The 18,352-nt window shown below is 40.1% G+C and overlaps 1 protein-coding gene and 1 non-coding gene across 4 annotated transcripts; one reads left to right on the forward strand and one right to left on the reverse strand.

Annotated features, from left to right (window-relative positions):
• The first annotated feature begins 984 nt into the window (after positions 1 to 984).
• trnap-agg lies at positions 985 to 1,056 on the forward strand. The gene has a single exon. It is a non-coding gene; the product is annotated as a tRNA-Pro (tRNA).
• Positions 1,057 to 2,099: 1,043 nt separating this feature from the next.
• klf3 (Kruppel-like factor 3 (basic)) lies at positions 2,100 to 17,618 on the reverse strand. Of its 3 annotated transcripts, XM_044191161.1 has the most exons (7): positions 17,366 to 17,618; positions 9,944 to 10,080; positions 8,724 to 8,784; positions 7,709 to 8,237; positions 6,673 to 6,820; positions 4,299 to 4,465; positions 2,100 to 4,196 (listed from the first exon to the last, which is right to left on the reverse strand). In XM_044191161.1, coding segments are annotated over exons 2-7 (1,089 nt in total). In that variant the 5' UTR covers positions 9,946 to 10,080; positions 17,366 to 17,618; the 3' UTR covers positions 2,100 to 4,014. The 3 variants fall into 3 exon arrangements, with proteins under 3 accessions (XP_044047096.1, XP_044047097.1, XP_044047098.1); XM_044191162.1 differs by lacking the exon at positions 9,944 to 10,080 and having other exon boundaries at positions 17,366 to 17,617; XM_044191163.1 differs by lacking the exons at positions 9,944 to 10,080; positions 17,366 to 17,618 and adding an exon at positions 14,901 to 15,099.
• Between the last annotated feature and the right edge of the window lie 734 nt (positions 17,619 to 18,352).

Below are 18,352 nucleotides of genomic sequence, written 5' to 3' on the forward strand. Positions count from 1 at the left end.
AGTATGTAGGTATTATCAGTAAAATGTAGGCCTACTTAAATCAAAAGTTCTCATTCAGTGTTTTATTATATACGATGTTTTTGGATTCATGTTACTGGTGCATTAATGTGCATGTTGCATTTTACTGCTGTAGATGTTTAACTACTTTATATAGGCCAACTGTTGGGTAGTGTAATCTACAGCAATGCATCGTGGTCTATAAGATCATTATATGTTTTAACGAGCTCAGAAAAACAACGCTGTTTTTCAGCTTTGTGACGATGCATTTTCCAGCTAATCCAAGGAGAGGTTTAAAATAGTTGATTTAGCTTAAGAAACAGGACATTTTTCTCAACCCATAAAGGAAAAATTAATCATTCAGTTTATCATCATTCAAACTGATAATATCATATCATTTGGAGATACATGGTTTTCACTGGACAGGAAGGGAAATTTGAAAAGTAATTAAAACTAAAGCTGTCAGACAAACGTAGTGGAGTGTAAAGTACAATATTTGCCTCTGAGATGTTGTAGAGTAGAAGTATAAAGTTGCATATAATGGAAATAGCTAATCAAGTAAAGTAGCCTACAAGTAGTCTACCTCGAAATGTAATACAATTTTATTGATATTATGGGTTTAAAAATGCAACTATTACATAATTTAGGCTCGTGTGCATTATATGTTTAGCTAAATCACGTAGCCAATCAACATGATAAGATAAATTCAAGTGTGTCAGACCAGTGACGCAGGTGTAAACACGGTGTGAGAGGTATTAAAGCGAAGAAGTAAGTGGGCAGGAGTGAATCATCTCGCTTCGCGTGGATACTCATGTTTGAGTAGGAAATACAGTTCATTTGTTTCTGCGTCGTTGTGTTTCGGCTCTAAAAGCTCACCAACAGGTCTCATTGTATATAACTATAGAAAACAAATTTAAAATACACACAGTAGTTGGCAGATTATTCTATAAATTCTTATAGGCTGGAATCTGCAGCTTCACTCAACGCGGCTCGTTGGTCTAGGGGTATGATTCTCGCTTAGGGTGCGAGAGGTCCCGGGTTCAAATCCCGGACGAGCCCAACTTTTCTTCTTGAATCATACACAGATGGGATACTGAAGAAATATGCCTAATACTTCCGTTAAGACACGCGAATGTAGTCTCATAATGCTGTATATTTATAGCCACAAAACACACACACTAAGGATTTTTCCCTTTATACTGTGAGTCAACATTATTAGTCAACATACAACCCTCTCCTCATTTTAGAATATATATATTTTACATATTTAAATTGTAAATTCTATTTTATATTGATGACTTTAGACTTTTACAGTACTTTTTCTCTTCTCTTACTATGTTTATTTCTGATTCTGATACATCTCACAGTATTTTGGAGTAATTACTTAATGATAGGTTTTTAAAATGTCACAAAACAGTGAAAAAAAATCACACAATATTACAGTTTTAAAAAGACTTTGACAAGTAACCTCTATTCTGTTTTCGCAGAATTTATAAAGGTCATGATACTGCCTGCGTGAATATGTGCCTGTGTAGTGGGTGAAAAAGTATTCAGATCTTTAAAGTAGCAATACCACAGTGTGGTAATACTCTGTTACAAGTCCTGCATTAAAAATCTTATTTAAGTACAAAAGTATTAGCATTAAAATATACATATACATAATGTACCAAAAGTAAAAAGTACTCATTATCCAGAATTGCCCATTTTGGAATAATGTATTTTATATTATTGGATTATAATTATTGATTTATTAATGTGTGCATCACTTATACTAATTACTAATTTCAACTACTTTGTGTACTGCTGGGTAGCCTATAAAGTGTGCTGAGACCAGGAATCTATTACTACTATAATATTTATATTATATTATTATATTTTATTACCTCTTATGATACATCCAGGACCAAGCTGAAGGTGAAGTCAAACCTTCAGTGCAAAACCCAAAGATATAATATTAAACTGAGAAAACGAGGAAATCTTTACATTTGAAGAGAAGCTAGTACCAGCAAATATTTGCCATTTCATCAACTCATTTATTCACAACTCCATTAACTGTTTCAGCACAAACACAAAATTTAAGACACAGCACTCCCTTTGGCAAATATTATCAATAAGTTTATTAAGTGGTATGAATATTCTGTTTTAAAATAAATGCTAAATTGCTGAGAGACCTGTACAGTTATATGTTCACAGTTTAACATGTTCCCTTTGAATTGCCAACGTTTAGATTAAAAAGAGATAGGGTTTATTATAGACACAACATTATAGAAATGTTTATACCCATTATTATGAGGGTATCAAAATCATGCTTAATAAAAACCTTTAATTGCCCTTTCAGTCTAATAATCAATTATAAAATATATATATTACAACTTACATTTGCAGAGATACAAAAACATTTACAAGCAAAAACCGCAGAGAATATCCAGGGGCAAATGCAGATCAGTTGAGCCGCTACAGTCGGTGTGTGTGTGTGTGTGTGTACATGTGAATAAAAGAAAGGGGTCACACCTTCTTCTGACATTACATGATTAGAAAATAACAAATCAAGACCTGTTAAATGTTTTGGATCAAACTGACCAGCAGATCTTTGAGTAGAAAAAACTGATGTGATTAAAAAATGTTTGGCTTTGGGAATGTTTTATATATATATATATATAAAACCTATATATATAAAGTGCACATTGGACACATGTACAAAGACGCTATACAAACAAAACTATTTTGTTCTCCAGAAGCTGTAAAAACAGAAAGTAAAATAGTGGTGGCATTTAAAAAATCTTATGACTTTCAATTAAGGACCTTTTTTCAATTAAATGGCATTTTCTTTCAAATTACATATCCTATAGGGTGGGCTGGTATAAAACTCATCCTGAAAATTAAAAATTAAAGAGAAAATTTCCCTGCTTTTCACTTTGTATTTTTCCCATATAAAAGTGTCATACGATAAAAAAGCTACCAAACAATAGTTCATATAAACTCGATATAAGACATTGGTAAGACATAAGACATTTCATTGCTTCTACCCTTAAACCAACCGAGTGGTGTCGTTTTTTCCTCACTAACACAATAATGCCCCTGTGCAGCAACTTTCACATTTCTGAATGAAAACATAAAAAAACACTTCACTCTGACAAGAAACGAGACCCAGACAGACCCCCTTTTTTTTTAACCCAAATACCAAAAGCGCAGCAGACCGAGGCTGAGCTGCTTTTATTAAGTGCAGAGAAAGCAAGTATTAGCTACCTGTTGTTTCTTAAAGTCACTTCATAATGTAAGCTTGTAGAGGCAGATGAGGTGTGGTGTGTTTTATTGTGGTGGTCCGTGAAGGAGGAGTTAGCATTAGCGTTATGTCGCAGGTAGCTGTGCTGACCAAAGAAAGCTGAAGTAGGCCTATGTAAGACACGGTGCACAGTAGGTGTGATCTGATACATTCTGGAAAGTTTCACATTATATTGGCCTAGCTAGCAAATAACGTGTGTGTGTGTATGTGTGTGTGTGTGTGTGTCGAAGTCCACAATCTTTACGGGAATGCATGCAGAGAAATGAGAGTTGATGTTGCAAAAATGAAGTTTGAGCATGCCGTGTGTGTCTGTGGCTTAAACAGAGCGGATGCAGTTTGGTTCCGCGGCCACATGAGGGCGCTGCTCTCAGGCCAGCTGAGATGCTGCAGCCTCTTTTTAAAAAGTGTCTGGACCTCCCGCAGCTGATCCGAGGTCTGGTGCAACAACCTTATTTCTATTATAATGTCAAAATGAGCTGATGATAAAGCTGCAGACAGGATCAATAACTGACGGATGGTGTGGTGGTTAGATGATTGGCAGGCTAACACCAGCTCATATTTAGACTAATGAGGTGAAAGGGTCTAAACTTGCACCCTGGGGAACATTTCCCCCACCCGCTGTCGGAGTCCAATGTGTAAGGCCAGCTCTTTAAAATCTCTCCCTCAAGTCAAAGTGGTACAGTCCAAGATTAAAACCAGCACAGAGTTTCTTTCAAGTTGCCCGGTGGAGGGTTTCACACAAGGAGGTGGCGTTTCTTGTGCAAAGCCAGGTGGTCGGAACGGGAGAAGCTGCGTTCACAGTCGGGGCACTGGAACGGTTTGACTCCTGTGTGCTTGCGGAAGTGTCTCGTCAACTCGTCTGAACGGGCGAACTTCCACGTGCAGCCTTCCCACATGCACTTGTAGGGTTTTTCACCTGCACATATAGAGAGAACAAAATAAGAAGATGAGCAATGAAATGGCTTGTAAAAGAGGATAAACGTGTTTATACAGCTTGTGTGTGAATCGAGACTGTTACCGGTGTGTGTCCTGCGGTGTGCTTTGAGGTGGGAGCTCTTGGTGTACACTTTGTTGCAGCCGGCGAAGTCGCAGCGGTGAATTCGCCGCTTTTTCAGTGTGTCAGGAGAATCGGCGGGGAGAGGATGCTGTGTGCCCGAATGGACTATTACTGATGGGTTGTTCCCCCTACGAGAGACAGAAGAGATGATACGTTAGAGGTCATTGCTGCTGTTTCACCTGTCTCCATCTGATTTGACCAGAAGAGGGCACTGGTGTCGAGTAACAGCCACCTCTTTCATGATGTTGAAATCTAAATGCAAGTTTATTTTGGTTGCAACTTCTCTCCAATGCAATAACAACTGCTACCCGTCAGGAAGTTGAAAAACACCTCCCGCCTTTTTCCAGTCAACCACGCCTTTGCTTTGTCCTGTCACCTCACTCAACAAATTCACTCACTGGAATTTGATGCAAATCTTGATGTGCACTGCTGACATACAGCTGAAAAATAAGATCTAGAAGTCCAAAAACTGTGAAATAGTAGATACAACTTTGCAATACTCTTTCCAACTTCAATAAGCCCAAGCAGATTAGATTTCTAACACTTTGCACTCTGTGTGAGTGTGTGAAAGTGTGTGTCCATCAAACTATAACGGAATAGAATACAAAAGAATAGAAGAGAAGAGAGTAGAAAAGTGACAAGTGTTTTACAGTCAAAGAAGAAAACAAGAAGAGAAGAAGAAGAAGAGAGTTGTCTTTCTGCATTATCATTAAAGAGTGTGTGTGCGGGTGTGTGTAAGTGGCAGTTGAGAGCAGGTGTCGAGTGTTGAAATATGAATCCCTCACAGATCAGTTCTGCATAAAGGAATGTGCAGAAAATCCCCTGCAACACACACACACACACACACACACACACACACACACACACACACACACACACAGGCCAACCCACCATTATTATACACACTGAGCAAACTTAACCGTATACATACAGTATATTCAGGAGGAGGAACTGGAAGGGATGAGGGGAAGGGGGTCAGAAGAGGAGGGCAATAAGGAGTGGGAGAGGCCGGACAATGAACGCTAAAAATATACAGGAAGTGCTGAGCGAGGAAGGAGGGAGGGGAGGAGAAAGAAAGGAGAGATGGGAAAAGAGGAGGAAGAGGAATGGAGGAAGTTCAACATGGCTGCTATGAACGCATGGCTGACTAGAAGGTGATAAGAAGACGCCAAAAGTGCCTGTAACAAGAAGTGTGGCTGGTGACAAAATAAAAGACGCCACAGTGGAATGAAGGAATCTCATTCACACAGTACAGTTATGACTGCGGTGTGTTTATATATATATATACATATTTTTTGAACGGAGCAAAAACAGTGGTAAACATTTGTTTTCTAATTTTACTGAATAAAGACCGATATTGAACCTCAACTTCTCTACCAAACTTTTAAGTATTTTTGCATTTATTAGATAGGTGACAGTAGAGAGTTGACAGGAAATGTATGTCATTATGTTTAAGCATGAGATGTGACATTCTGAGCACAGAAAAATATTTTTTACACACATAAGTTAAATTTTTCTATATACATATATTCTTCCCTACTTCCCTAGTGACTAATAATACTACTAGCAATCAGACTGGAGACCAAATAGCCAATTAGAAATGATCTACTACTGAAATTGCGGCACACTGTAACTCGCAAACACGCAAATACATTTACTGAGCACATGATAATAATTTTGCAACATAATATAATTCATGTTTTTGTGCACTCAGAATGAAGAAGCAAATATAACTCCATAGAAAAGAGTGGAGAGATAAGGAATGACATCAACAACGAATGACTTGAATTGGAGATGCTGGGTTATATACTGATATAGATATTTCCTGATTTAAATAATACTTTATGAAGATAATTCTGTACATGCAAAGTTCGGTGTTAAGGCAAAATTAAACACTGATAAATATGACAAGATTGTCTTACCCCATGTGAACTGAATACACTTTTAACAACCATTACCACTATTGGGGAAACAAAATTAAGTTTCTTAGGAATGACAGTTGAAAGAATGATTACTGCATGAAAAGTTCAACTTTGCCCAAACTGCCTGAGCTGACACAAATGACACATAGGGAACAAAAAAGTGATTGTCTTGGTATCAGTATCAGTAAATCACAAGAGTCCTGATATCAAAAAACAATACCCAGCCCCAGTCTTGGGACTGCACCTGAATAAAAAATTTAAAAAATCACTACAGGAACAGATATGGATCTGGTCGAAAATAAGCCTCTGAAGACCACTTCCATATAAAGTTAAAGGGGAAGCGCTGCATCAGTGAAACTTATGGTGCATCTTTCAAAATTTGTGTGAATTGAGTGTGTCGGTGTGTCACTCACCCGTATTCCTGTGGTATCCTGATCACTGATGATTTCATCTCGTGGCTGCTATGGAGGTCATGAGCGAGCTCATGGCGAGGCTCTGTTTTGATTGGCTTGTGCAGGTCGTGGGCGTCGCCTCGCAGCTCCAGGGGCTTCGTAGAGTGAACTGGGAAGATATAAAATAATCATCAGAGAGCTGGTCAGTACAGTCTGTGCTGCAGCTTGGTCAGGATTTATTCACATTAACATGCTGTTAATATTTTATACATAAAATTAAGATTAAATCTGCAAGGCCACAGGCCAGAATTTTAAGTTTTTATCCTGTAACTTAATGTTAGCATTTAGCTCAAAGCACTGCTCTGCCTAAGTACAACCTCACAGAGCCGCTAGCATGACTGTAGACTCTTAGTCTTTTTTCTAAATCTATAAATATGTTCTTGATTGTTTTTGTCTCATTTTATATTTACTGCAAAATAGTTATATATTCTAACCCTTAATACTAGTGGGGGTTTTTTGTTTTTGTTTTTACTGCTACTACATAAGTTCTTCTAGGGATGGGCATTGCAAACACTATGATTAAAATGTTATGTATGCATTTTGTCATTCTCTGTGTGTATCAAATATAGGAGATTCAGAGATGGTGACCTCTGTGAATGTTAGTGACCTCCGCCTGACCACAGAAAACAGAACAAAAACAAAAAACATGGCTTCCCTTAGAAACAAGAATCTGCTGAAACTGATATTCTAACAGAAGAAATGAAAAGCACTTCCTCATTTTCAGTAAAATATATGTACATTTAAGAAGAAAGTATTTTTTCTCACAAAATCTGAAATAAACTATCAAAATAAAATGGGTATTTTATTTCCTGTTTTAAAAAAAAATTGTTGTTCCGATATTGTCATTGTTCCACTTTTGTTTTCTGTAAATGAATGATTATGGTTTGTTTCATTTCATTTTAATAAGCTTTAGCAACACATACAGAATGTCATGTTAATAAAGCTAAAACCAACTGAATTGAAATTCAATTGAATAAAACAATAATTGAGGCTTCACCTGTCTTCTGCTCCCTGCTTCGATGATGGTCGTCGTCACTGGCAACAGGTGGGCTCACCATTATCTGCTGATGCAGGTGGAGAGGCGAGGAGTAGAGGACGGACAGAGGCACCATGACTGGAGACAACATGACCCCTGACCCCTGGATGACCCCAGAGCCCGTGCCAATCAGGGGAGACACCATGGTGGGGTATGGAAGTGTGGGAGTGGGTGGCGAGGAGCGCAGCTGGGAGTGTTGGGGGGAGCAGCGGGGGGAGGCGCGGCTCGCCGAGCTGTATGGGGAAGGCGGGGAGCTGCGTGAGGAGGCCGGGGAGGAGGTGGAGGAGCGGTGAGGGGAGGAGGAAGAAGAGGTGGAGGAGGTGCGCTTGCTGACTGACAGGTCCACGGGCTCCATCTGGGTGTGTGTGGGGTTGCTGGGGGTGTGGGACTGGGTGAAGGCATGCATGTGCGTTGGGTGGTAGAGGTGGGTGGGGTGGGAGAAGATCACTCCGTATGGCTCCGGTGTTTTCACTAACGAGGAGTAGAATGACTGTGAGAGAGGATGCAGAAGAAGGAAGCAGTGAAGGGGGACAAAAGAGCAGAGAGTTAAAAAATTTCCGTTCTGCATTGAATAACAGGGAAAACATGTTTCTGCCACACAAACAACTACAGCCAGCCAAATAATTTAAACCCAGCTCTGTTTGGGAGCGGATAACTGTTATGTGTCAGAGTACAGTGTGTGTGTGTGTGTGTGTGTGTGTTCATTAGCCTGCTGCTTGGCAGTGTTTGTACCCATTGTATGCAAATGTCCACTGTACAGCAGCCTGTTTGTCCAGGAAGAGTCGGTATGTGGGAACCAGTCTGTCTAGACACGTAACAGGCGTGTGTAGGTGTGCATAATTGTATTTGAGTGTGTAGGTCAGAGTTACTGTATGACATCAAAAACATGTTCAGGCATGATGAGAGCACACACACACACACACACACACACACACACACCAAAAGCTACATTTACACAAACACACATGTGCCTTACCGTCTCCATGTCTGTCTTCAGAGGGTAATCATACATCAGCATGGCTGCACAGGCCAGGCTCCTACAAGATAAAACACATACAGCCATCAGTACACACAATTAATACATAACATTTACACACTCAGCTCACACATTTAGCTCACTTATTTCACATGCAAACCTGTAATGATTTCTAACCAGTGGTGGTTACTCAGTACTCAGATCCTTTACTTAAGTAAAAGTACAAAAATAAAAATGTAGAAATACTCTATTACAAGTAAAAGTCCTGCATTTAAAACCAGATTTAAGTAAAAATACACAAGTATTATCAGCTAAATGTACTTAAAGTGTTAAAAGTTAAAAGTACTAATTTTTCAGAAAATCAGCCCCTGTTTCTGATAGTTCAGTGGTTCCCAACCTCGGAGTCAGGCCCCTATAAAGGATCAAAAGATAAATCTGAGGGGTCGTGAGATGATTAATGGGGGTCGGAAGAAAGAAAAAACATAGTTCTGCTGCATAAATTTGGACTAATGTTTCAGACTTTTACCTCTTTGGGCCTCAAAACTGTTTTTTAAATGAAACCATGTGAGGAGTTTAGAGTGGAAATGTGTCTTTGGTGGAACAACTAACAACTCATAGACATCTCAAACGTAACAATGGGCCTCAACTAGACTTTGCTTTCTATTAAGAGATCAAAAGCCAAAAAGGTTGGGAACCACTGGTTTAATCTTTAACAATGTTTTGTATATTATGTTATTTATTATGTTTTTTTGGTAAAATATTAATATAAAATGTACCTATAGCTGTCAGATAAATGTAGTGGAGTAAAAAGTAGAAAATTTCCCTCAAGTACAAGTACATCAAAATTGTACTTGAGTAAATATACTTAGTTACCTCCCACCACTGTCAACAACCCTGTTTTCATTTGTCTTGTTTACATCTTTTACTGTTCAAATACCACCAATAATATATAAAATGACAGAAGAGAGAATAAAAAGAAATAAACAGCAAAACTGCTAGACAACTTTTAAAGTGACGTGTGTATGCGCACACACACACACACACACACACACACACACACACACACACACACACACACACACGCGTTTGAGAAGTGATGAAAACTAAATCACAAAGGAAAGGCTAGACAAGGGTCTGTACTTAAGTAAAGGTGCCTGAAAAAAAGTGTGTGTGTCTGAGTGTCACTTCCAGTAAATAAGTCAGAGAATAGCCAAACTTACATTTTCTACCACATCTTCTCCTCCTCTCTACTTTTAGCCATCTCCACCAGAGGCTCTTCTTTCTCACACAGCCAATTTTGTCCGTCCGACAGTTTGTCAGGTCGTGTAAAAACCAATTTACAGCGTCGGTGTCGTACCTGCCGCTCGGACAATGTTACAGACAACTTTATGGCAGGTCATTACTTACAGACTCACAGGTGTGATGTGGCTAAAACTAGACAGTGCTAGTACTTTACACATTTCAAACACACACACACACACACACACACCGCCTACTAAGGCCTGTAAAGTGTTGGGATCAAAAGCGTGTGGGGTTTCAAAGGTGGTTCCAGTTACCTTGGCTTTGAATGGCCAGGTGCAGCTGGGATGACTCTGTGTTTGTGCCTAAACGAGTGTGTTTATGAGCGTGGTTGGGTGTGTGTTCACTGGAGCATTAAGGCAACATGAACTGTCAAAGAATGTACCCCAAGGGAGTCTGTGTGTATGTGTGTGTGTGTGACCTGATTAAAGTCCACAGTCTGGAGACAAGTTAGCCTTTAATTATTAACAAAGAATACAGGCCGTCACACCCTAGCGCGCACACACACACACACACACACACACACACAGACACCAATAGGAGAGCAGGATGCTTGCTGGGTCAGGAAGGGTGTGAACATGACGACTGAAGCCTCGCCCTTTGCCCGGTTCCAAAGAAACAAAGAGACTGCAGTCAGTTGGGGACTGGTGTGTGTGTGTGTGTGTGTGTACATATGTCTTTAAGGGGGTGTTTTCTAATCCGGGTTTGTATTGTATTGTAGTTCAACTAGAAGTCAAGCAGTTGTTCTATTGTGGTTGTGAATCATACACAGAGGTGACAATAAGAGCAGGTAGCTCACGAAACTGGAAAAGGACAAAAGAAGCAACTTCTCAGTTTCTTAGCTTGTATGTGTACAGTGTAAATACAACAAATACACAAGAAATTAAAAATGTCCAAAAGACTGTTTGGAAAATTAGTGGCCATTGTGGAAGTCCTCACACGTTGTGTCTATCCTGTTTTCATATTTAAATATTTCCCCTCCGCTGCTGAAACAGCAACGCAGCAACTACATATATTGAAAGAGTAGGACTTCTGCAAGAGACCCATCTCTGACTCACAATTCAAATCACATTTACAAACAAGGAAACACAGTGTCATTGATGGAAAGCACCAAAAAACAGGCCCAGACAATATAATTCAGTCACAGATTTCAACCCAAGGTTCCAGTCTAACATGTTCAGCTACTACAACAGTTATTAGTAAAAAAAATTCCATCAATTGTTTAGTGCACAAAATGTCAGGAAATAGTAAAAAAAAAGTCCATCCCACAGTCCAAGGTGACATCTACAAATACTGGATTTTCCTACCCACAGTCAAAAACCCAAAGATAATAGGTAACACTTTATTTTAAGTCCCCCAATTTAGCATTCATAAGAAGTATATTTAGTATATTGCCGTATTTGTTAACAACTATAACTCTTCCTGTGGGCAACAATAACTGGATGCTGGTGTATTAACAGCTAATGAATGGCAATATAGTAAAACGCAGTTGTAATAATTTCTAATAAAAATCTTCAAATCTTCATAGGAGAAGTTATAATTGTTGACAAATACTGTACTTTAATAAACACTTAAAATGTCCTCATAACTGCTTTACAATTACATTATAGTACATCAAAAACCATTTATTAAATGTTTGCATACTGCTTATAAATGCCAAATTGGGGGACTTAAAGTGTTACCAGATACTAAGTTTACAGTCATATAAAAACAGAAAAATAGCAAAGCCTCACATTGGAGAAGCTTACAAAAAATTATTAGCAAAATTGTTGGTAATCGATTTTCTGGAAAAAAAAAAGTCATTTAGACAAAATGTAAATGTAGACATGCTGGTGAGGAAAGCAAAAGCTTCTGCAATTTCCGCAGTTATTCCTTTCTTTGCCTGTAGGTGGCGACATCAACATTTCTTAAACTGCTGCTGCTTTTATTTTTGTTTCCTAAAGGTGGCACAGGTTGGCAAATGTGTAGAACTGATCTGAAAATCATCTCCACCTTGAGGAGAATTTGTAGCCTGATAAACATAAATGTGTGACTTTGCGAGTTTTTGAGTAAGTCACAAGCCAGTTCAATAAGGTGTTGTGCATCTGAAACAAAAAAAAACATCCATCAAACACAAACATACGTTTGTGGACTCAGACATGAGTAACTCGGGGCCTCCTTTAAACTACACATAAACAGTAAATGGGTTAAGTATGGTCTCAGTGTGTACCTGTGAACACATGACTCCTGTGTACCTGCACATATATGTTCACGTGTGGAAGAATATGCCATAATTAGCTTTTACAACATCAGTCACTCAAGTCCACCTCTCACAAAAACTGGAGCAAACGCCTGCAGCACTCAGCACCTTCAAAGAACACATGCAGTCACGGGAACATACCATTACTCTCAGGGTTCACCTGTATTGCTGCATGTGAGCCCCCACAGGCCGGATCACATGGAGGTGACGTTGATTTATGAAGTCTGAGACACAAATACTTCTAGTTTAGAGGGTTAAATCTGCTTGTCATTGGTTTGAGTAAGCAGATAATTAATGTTGCTTGCTTTTAATCTGGAGGTGTATGCCATGTAGTGAGGGTTTACCACAAGGGGAAATGAGCAGAGGAGAGTTATCAGGCAACGTGTGACAGCAGGATGGTGAGTGGGGAGACCGTCCTTGTGAAAAAGACAAACTTTCCCTCGGGGTGTATCATAAAAGGATAAATACAATGACACACTGAACGCTTAGACAATCACAGGAAATAAATTTAATTTAGCTGCACAGCATCTTCCTCAGTACACCTCCACAACCCATAAGGCCTCGGGAGAGAAAGAACAATCTGCACCTGGAGTTTGTTGATTTGTGTATAAATCATTTGACAGAAAAATAATCAGCAGCAACTATTTTGATAATTCATTAATCGTTAAGTAATTGTTCAAGCAAAAATACCAAATATTCCCTAGTTTAAGCTTCTCAATTGTGAGAATTTGCTGCTTTTCTTTCTCTTACGTGATGGTAAATTGAATATCTTTGGGTTTTGAAATGCAGGTCGGAAGACGTTACCTTGGGCCTTAGGAAAGTGCGATGGGCATTCTATAGACCAAATGATAATGATGATGATAGCAGATTAAACAAGAAAATAATCTACAGATTAATTGATAATAAAAGACAATCATTAGTTGCAGACCTAGTTGCACTGATCCCCTGACAGATTAAGTTTTGTAATGGGTCAAACTGATCAGATGGAGGACAAGAACCTTTTTCTGCAAGATAAAAATCAGACAGCTGTTGCACCTCTGCTTCATTGGAGCATTTCCAGGTACTGTAGAGCCCTCCGATGTAAACTCAAAGGACACACATGCTGCAAAGTGAAGGAGCTAGTGTTGACTGCACCTTTTTGGTAAATAAGTATCCCTACCTGGACTGTTGAGGAGTATTTTTCTCCTTGTGCGCTCTATATGTGGGTGTGTGTTTGTGCATGTCAAGTGTGGTCTGCAAATATTGTCCTTCTAGGTCAGTAGAGCTACTGTGTACTCAACCCCAACCCACTCAGCAAACACTTCCTACACCCCCCCCCCCCTCTCTCTCTCTCCTTGGATTCACCCTCCTGATCTTCTACACCTCTTTTTCACTCGCTCCTCAGCAATCCCTCACGTCTTTACTACTGTATTTATCTGAACCGCACACCACCCCGCACTCTTTTTCTCTCTCTCTCTATGAATGATATAAAACAACATGACTGAAGGGGAAAATATTGTGGCTTGGAGTCCCTGGCTACTGACTCAACCACACACACACACACACACACACACACACACACACTCACAGCCGCACACTAAGTTTCTGCTAGCTCAACAGAATACACACACTAAATCACTAAAGGACTAAATTATTACAGACACCCACACATGCTCAAACGTACACAGACACAAATGGGGCTGCACACACACACAAACACACACACGCACACACACACACACACACCCTCTAATGGCAACAGGCTGGAGATGATGAGATCACCAGAGAGACCAGAAACCTCCAGACAACAGCTTTGTCCAAGAACACGCCGCAATAGACACACACACACACACACACACACACACACACACACACACACACACACACACAGCCTTCAGTTCCCTGCTTCTGACTCCTTTACTTGCCTTTCTTCCATCTCTTTTACCATGTCAGTCTCACCTTATCTGTCTTACACCTGTCATTTTCATCACAAATCGCCAGACTCAAACAGCACTCAAGCATTGACACACGTCATTGCTTGCAGTGTAGAACTTCATGTATGTACTCTAGCTTGACTCACACCTATTCACACCCCTCAGGGAATGCACTAATTGTCCTTAATTTAAGATCCCAATTACATGACTCATCAAGGTGGCAAGCTAATATTCCAGCGCTTAACTTTTCCTTTTTCTGAGCTCACCTCCGATGTAGTTTCTTGCCCTCGACTCACTCGGATTTGCTCCTTCTTTCAAGCTCTCACCCCTACTGTACCTCCCTGCTCCCTAATGTCAACCCCTTAGCTCACTTCCTACTCCTGACTCCCCTAATAACGCCTCATATGCTCTGACTTTGACTCCTCTTACTTTAAGTCCCCGGCTGAAGCCCCCTATCCTCTTATTTTGGCTTCCTATTCCCTCATCTAACTCCCCCAACACACACACACACAGGCACGTAGCCCCTCTGCGCTCCTCTCCAGCAGACTGTGGGGCTGCAGGCCTGCAGACCTCAGGGAGAAGCCAGAGGGGGCCGTCAGCAGGGGAGAGGAAACAGGATCCATCATCACACACACATGCAAACACACAGATACACACATTTAAAGACACAGCAGAGTTGACATAAGGCTCAAACACTGACAAAGACACACACACATGTGCACGCACCTTGAGCCGTACTTGTCGAAGAGAGCAAAGTTTTGAGGCTTTCCAGACAACTGAGGACAGAGGGAAGTAGAGAAGGAGAGAGTCTGCCAGAGAGAAAAAGAGAGAGAGAAGCGGAAGCCCTCAGAGTTTAGTCTGACTGTTATTATTTCCACACTGCGTGATGGGTCGGGGGTGTAAAGAAGAGGAGGAGGAGGAGGAGGAGAGTGAAGCCAAATGGGGGGTGCTGCTGCAGGGGGCCTGCGGTTTCCTGTCTGACCCCCCCCCACACACACACACACTGCACCTCCCTACCAGAAGAATGAGAGGAGAGAGGGGGGGAATAGAAGGAGAGAAAGGGCAAAGAAAACAGCCATTCTGACCAAACTATGTCAAAATGGAAGTGGAAAGAACAAGGCAGAGACAGAAACAGGGAACAAAACGAAGTGGGTTTCGACCAAAATATGACAAAACTTCAGTGAACCTCAAACATGGGGAGGGGGCTGGCGGTAAGACAGAGCTACACTGTCACAGTGGCTCAATCCAGTGGTTTAAAAGCAGCAATAGACACACAGCACATGTGCGTGTCTGTGCTGGCACGCATGTGAAATTGTGTAACAAGTTACAGCTCTTTATGTTTATGGCTGTCTGTGGACGACAGTGTCCTTATTTCCTTAACTTCTAATGCAGAATCACCAACTACTCAGCATCCAGGAGTTTAATGTTTAGCCCTAATGTTCCCTAGGACATGCCCTTTGAGCAGTGTGTGTATGTGCGTGCGTGTGTGCGTACACACTCTTGCGCATTTTGTTCCAGCAGATAACATCAGCATGTCAATTCAGGAAAAAAAAGGCGTAGGGTGGGTGGGGTATTTGGGGTGTGTGTACATAAGTGTGTGTCAGCTCTAATGAGAGACAAATAAATAAAGGAATAAATAAAAAGAGAGGTGAACTCGTCTTTTTCTTCTTCTTTTTTAAACTTTTCTAGAGCAAGAGAAGAGTGTAAAGTAAGACAAAGAGGCAGAGAGAGAGAGGTCGCCCTCATTCCACCCGTCCACCCCCCACATCCACATCCCTCTCTCCTCCCTTCTTTCTCCCTCTTTCTCTCTCACTCCAGGCTCTAAACAGGATAAGGGCTTCATATGCCAAGTGGAATGTGTGACGCAAGCCTCAGCCTTGAAACAAAGCACAGGAAACAGGGAGAGACAGAGACGGAGAAACACACACACACACACACAGAGAGAGAGAGAGAGAGAGAGAGAGAGAGAGAGAGAAAGAGATGTTTTATTGTAAAAGATGTGAAACGAGAGGCCAGACAAATACTCTCACTCTCTCTCTATCACACACACCTGTCACATGTGTGTAACACTGCCCTCAGCTCTGACACCACTCAGCAACACTGAGGCTCATCTCTCACACACCACTGGTTGATTCTGCATCAGCATCACATTCAGCCTGTTACTGATGGCCTGTCAGTATGATCTACAACCGAAGCAATAAATCAGTTAATGAATGAGTCAAATGACTGATAATCACTTAATCATTTCAGTTGTTTAATCAAGCAAAAATGGTAAATACTTGCTGATTCCAGCTTCTCAAAAGTGAAATTTTGCTGCTTTTCTCTGTCTTATATTATTTTAAATTGATTCTCTTTAGATTTTGCATGAAGGGCACTTAAACATGTCACTCAGAACTTGTAATGGGCAAATTTTATTTTTCATTTTACATTTCTGAAACTAAACAATGAATCTCTTAATTGAAAAAACAATCAACAGATGGACTGAGCCCTAACTGATCACACCATTACTAAATCTCTAAATCGAGACCATCTTAAACTAGATTAAAAACACACATTATGTGTTCACAGGTTGTTAAATGTGTTTAGCATTGACAAAGAGAGGAACCAACTACACAGATGGAGACACATCACTATAGCAGATTCTCTTTCTCCCCCACAAGCCTGTATTTGTCTGTCTTTTAATTAATTCATTAAACAACTTCTATGTTCTATAAAAGGCTCTAAAGGCTATAAATAGCATTGGCTCTCTGCTGCCTTACTGTGGGGTTACATCAGTTATCAGCCACCCTTAAGATAATTAGTCATCAGGCCAATACATTTTTATTTTCTTTATTTTACAACATGAAATGTGCGACACACAAAATCAAGAAACTGTCATAAAAACAACTTTGAGTAATCAACTAATTAGACTAATTAACTAGACACAAGCAGCATGATATCATTAAAAAAAAAGCCCACAACTCTGAATATATGGACTTCTCCTCTTTCCCATAATGAAGTCTGTTTTAATACAACACATCTAGGCTACTACCACATCTAACCTTTAAAAAGACCTCGCAGCAATTACAGGCTTTACCACAACACATCCGATAGGAAATAAGACCAGTGCGCCGGGGTCAACAGTATGAAACTTATAACACACTAAAGTCGCCCGCAGCAACGTTAGAGGAAGATCACAGTGTCAAACTTACTTCTCGGATGGAGTATACAGTCTATTCCTGGAGGAGAGACGGTAGTTTCACAGCTGCCTTGCTGAACGGCAAAGGCTCCCTCTCAGAGAGAGACTCAATTAGGCAACTCCGCAGAAAAAGTGACGCAGGCGACGTTGTGTCACTGACATCGGGCTCAGAAAAAACAAGACGCTCCAGTGATCGATGGCTCCACAAAACTTCCCTAAGTTACGAAACTCCCTCCCTCTCTCTCTGTGAGTGTGTGTGTGTGTGTGTCTCTCTCTCTCCTGTTTTGTCGTTTAGAGAGTGTTGCTGTCACATGATCCGCTGCCTGTCTGTTCTCGTGGGGTCGGGCCACTGGGCGGGACCGGTGTGTGTGTGTGTGTGTGTGTGTGTGTGTGTGTTGCACGTCTCTTTTCAAGTGTTCAACTACTTGGAACTTTTCAATCCATTACAATCATAACAGCAGCGACCTGTTGTTAATGAAACTGTACTACTATGTAATACTATTTGTTTAATAGGCTACAATTTAAATATTCAGTGTGCCAAATTTGCAGTGGTGGAATGACCGTACATTTAGTCCTACTCAAGTATTGTACTTCAGCAGTCTACAAATTGGTAGGCACTTGTACTTTAGGAAAATATAGTACTTTTTACTCCACTAAATTTATTTGATAACTTTAGTTATTAGTTACTTTACAAATTAAGACAACTAGAGCTGAAATTATTGGTTGATTCATTGATAAGTCGATTGCCAGAAAATTTACTGCCACCTATTTTGATTGTTTAAGTCATTTTTCATGCAAAAACATTTCATGTTTCAAGCTTCTCAAATGTGAGGATTTTCCGCTTAACAATTTTAATAATATGAATTTACTTTTAATAATTTTAAATTTTGTACTATCATTAATAATAATCTAATTATATAATATATATTAGTATAACAGTTACAGGGGACATCTTTCTGCATTGAGTACTTTTATTTTTAATACTTTAAGTACATTTCCC

This window comes from Siniperca chuatsi, linkage group LG3 (assembly GCF_020085105.1).
Source record: "Siniperca chuatsi isolate FFG_IHB_CAS linkage group LG3, ASM2008510v1, whole genome shotgun sequence".
NCBI classification, from domain to species: domain Eukaryota; kingdom Metazoa; phylum Chordata; class Actinopteri; order Centrarchiformes; family Sinipercidae; genus Siniperca; species Siniperca chuatsi.

Excerpts from the sequence above, each read along its gene's own strand:
- klf3 (XM_044191161.1), bottom strand. Across the intron at positions 8,238-8,723 it reads TGAAGACAGACATGGAGACG|TCATTCTACTCCTCGTTAGT; the intron begins GTAAGGCACATG and ends CCTCTCTCACAG. Across the intron at positions 6,821-7,708 it reads AAGCAGGGAGCAGAAGACAG|TTCACTCTACGAAGCCCCTG; the intron begins GTGAAGCCTCAA and ends ATATCTTCCCAG.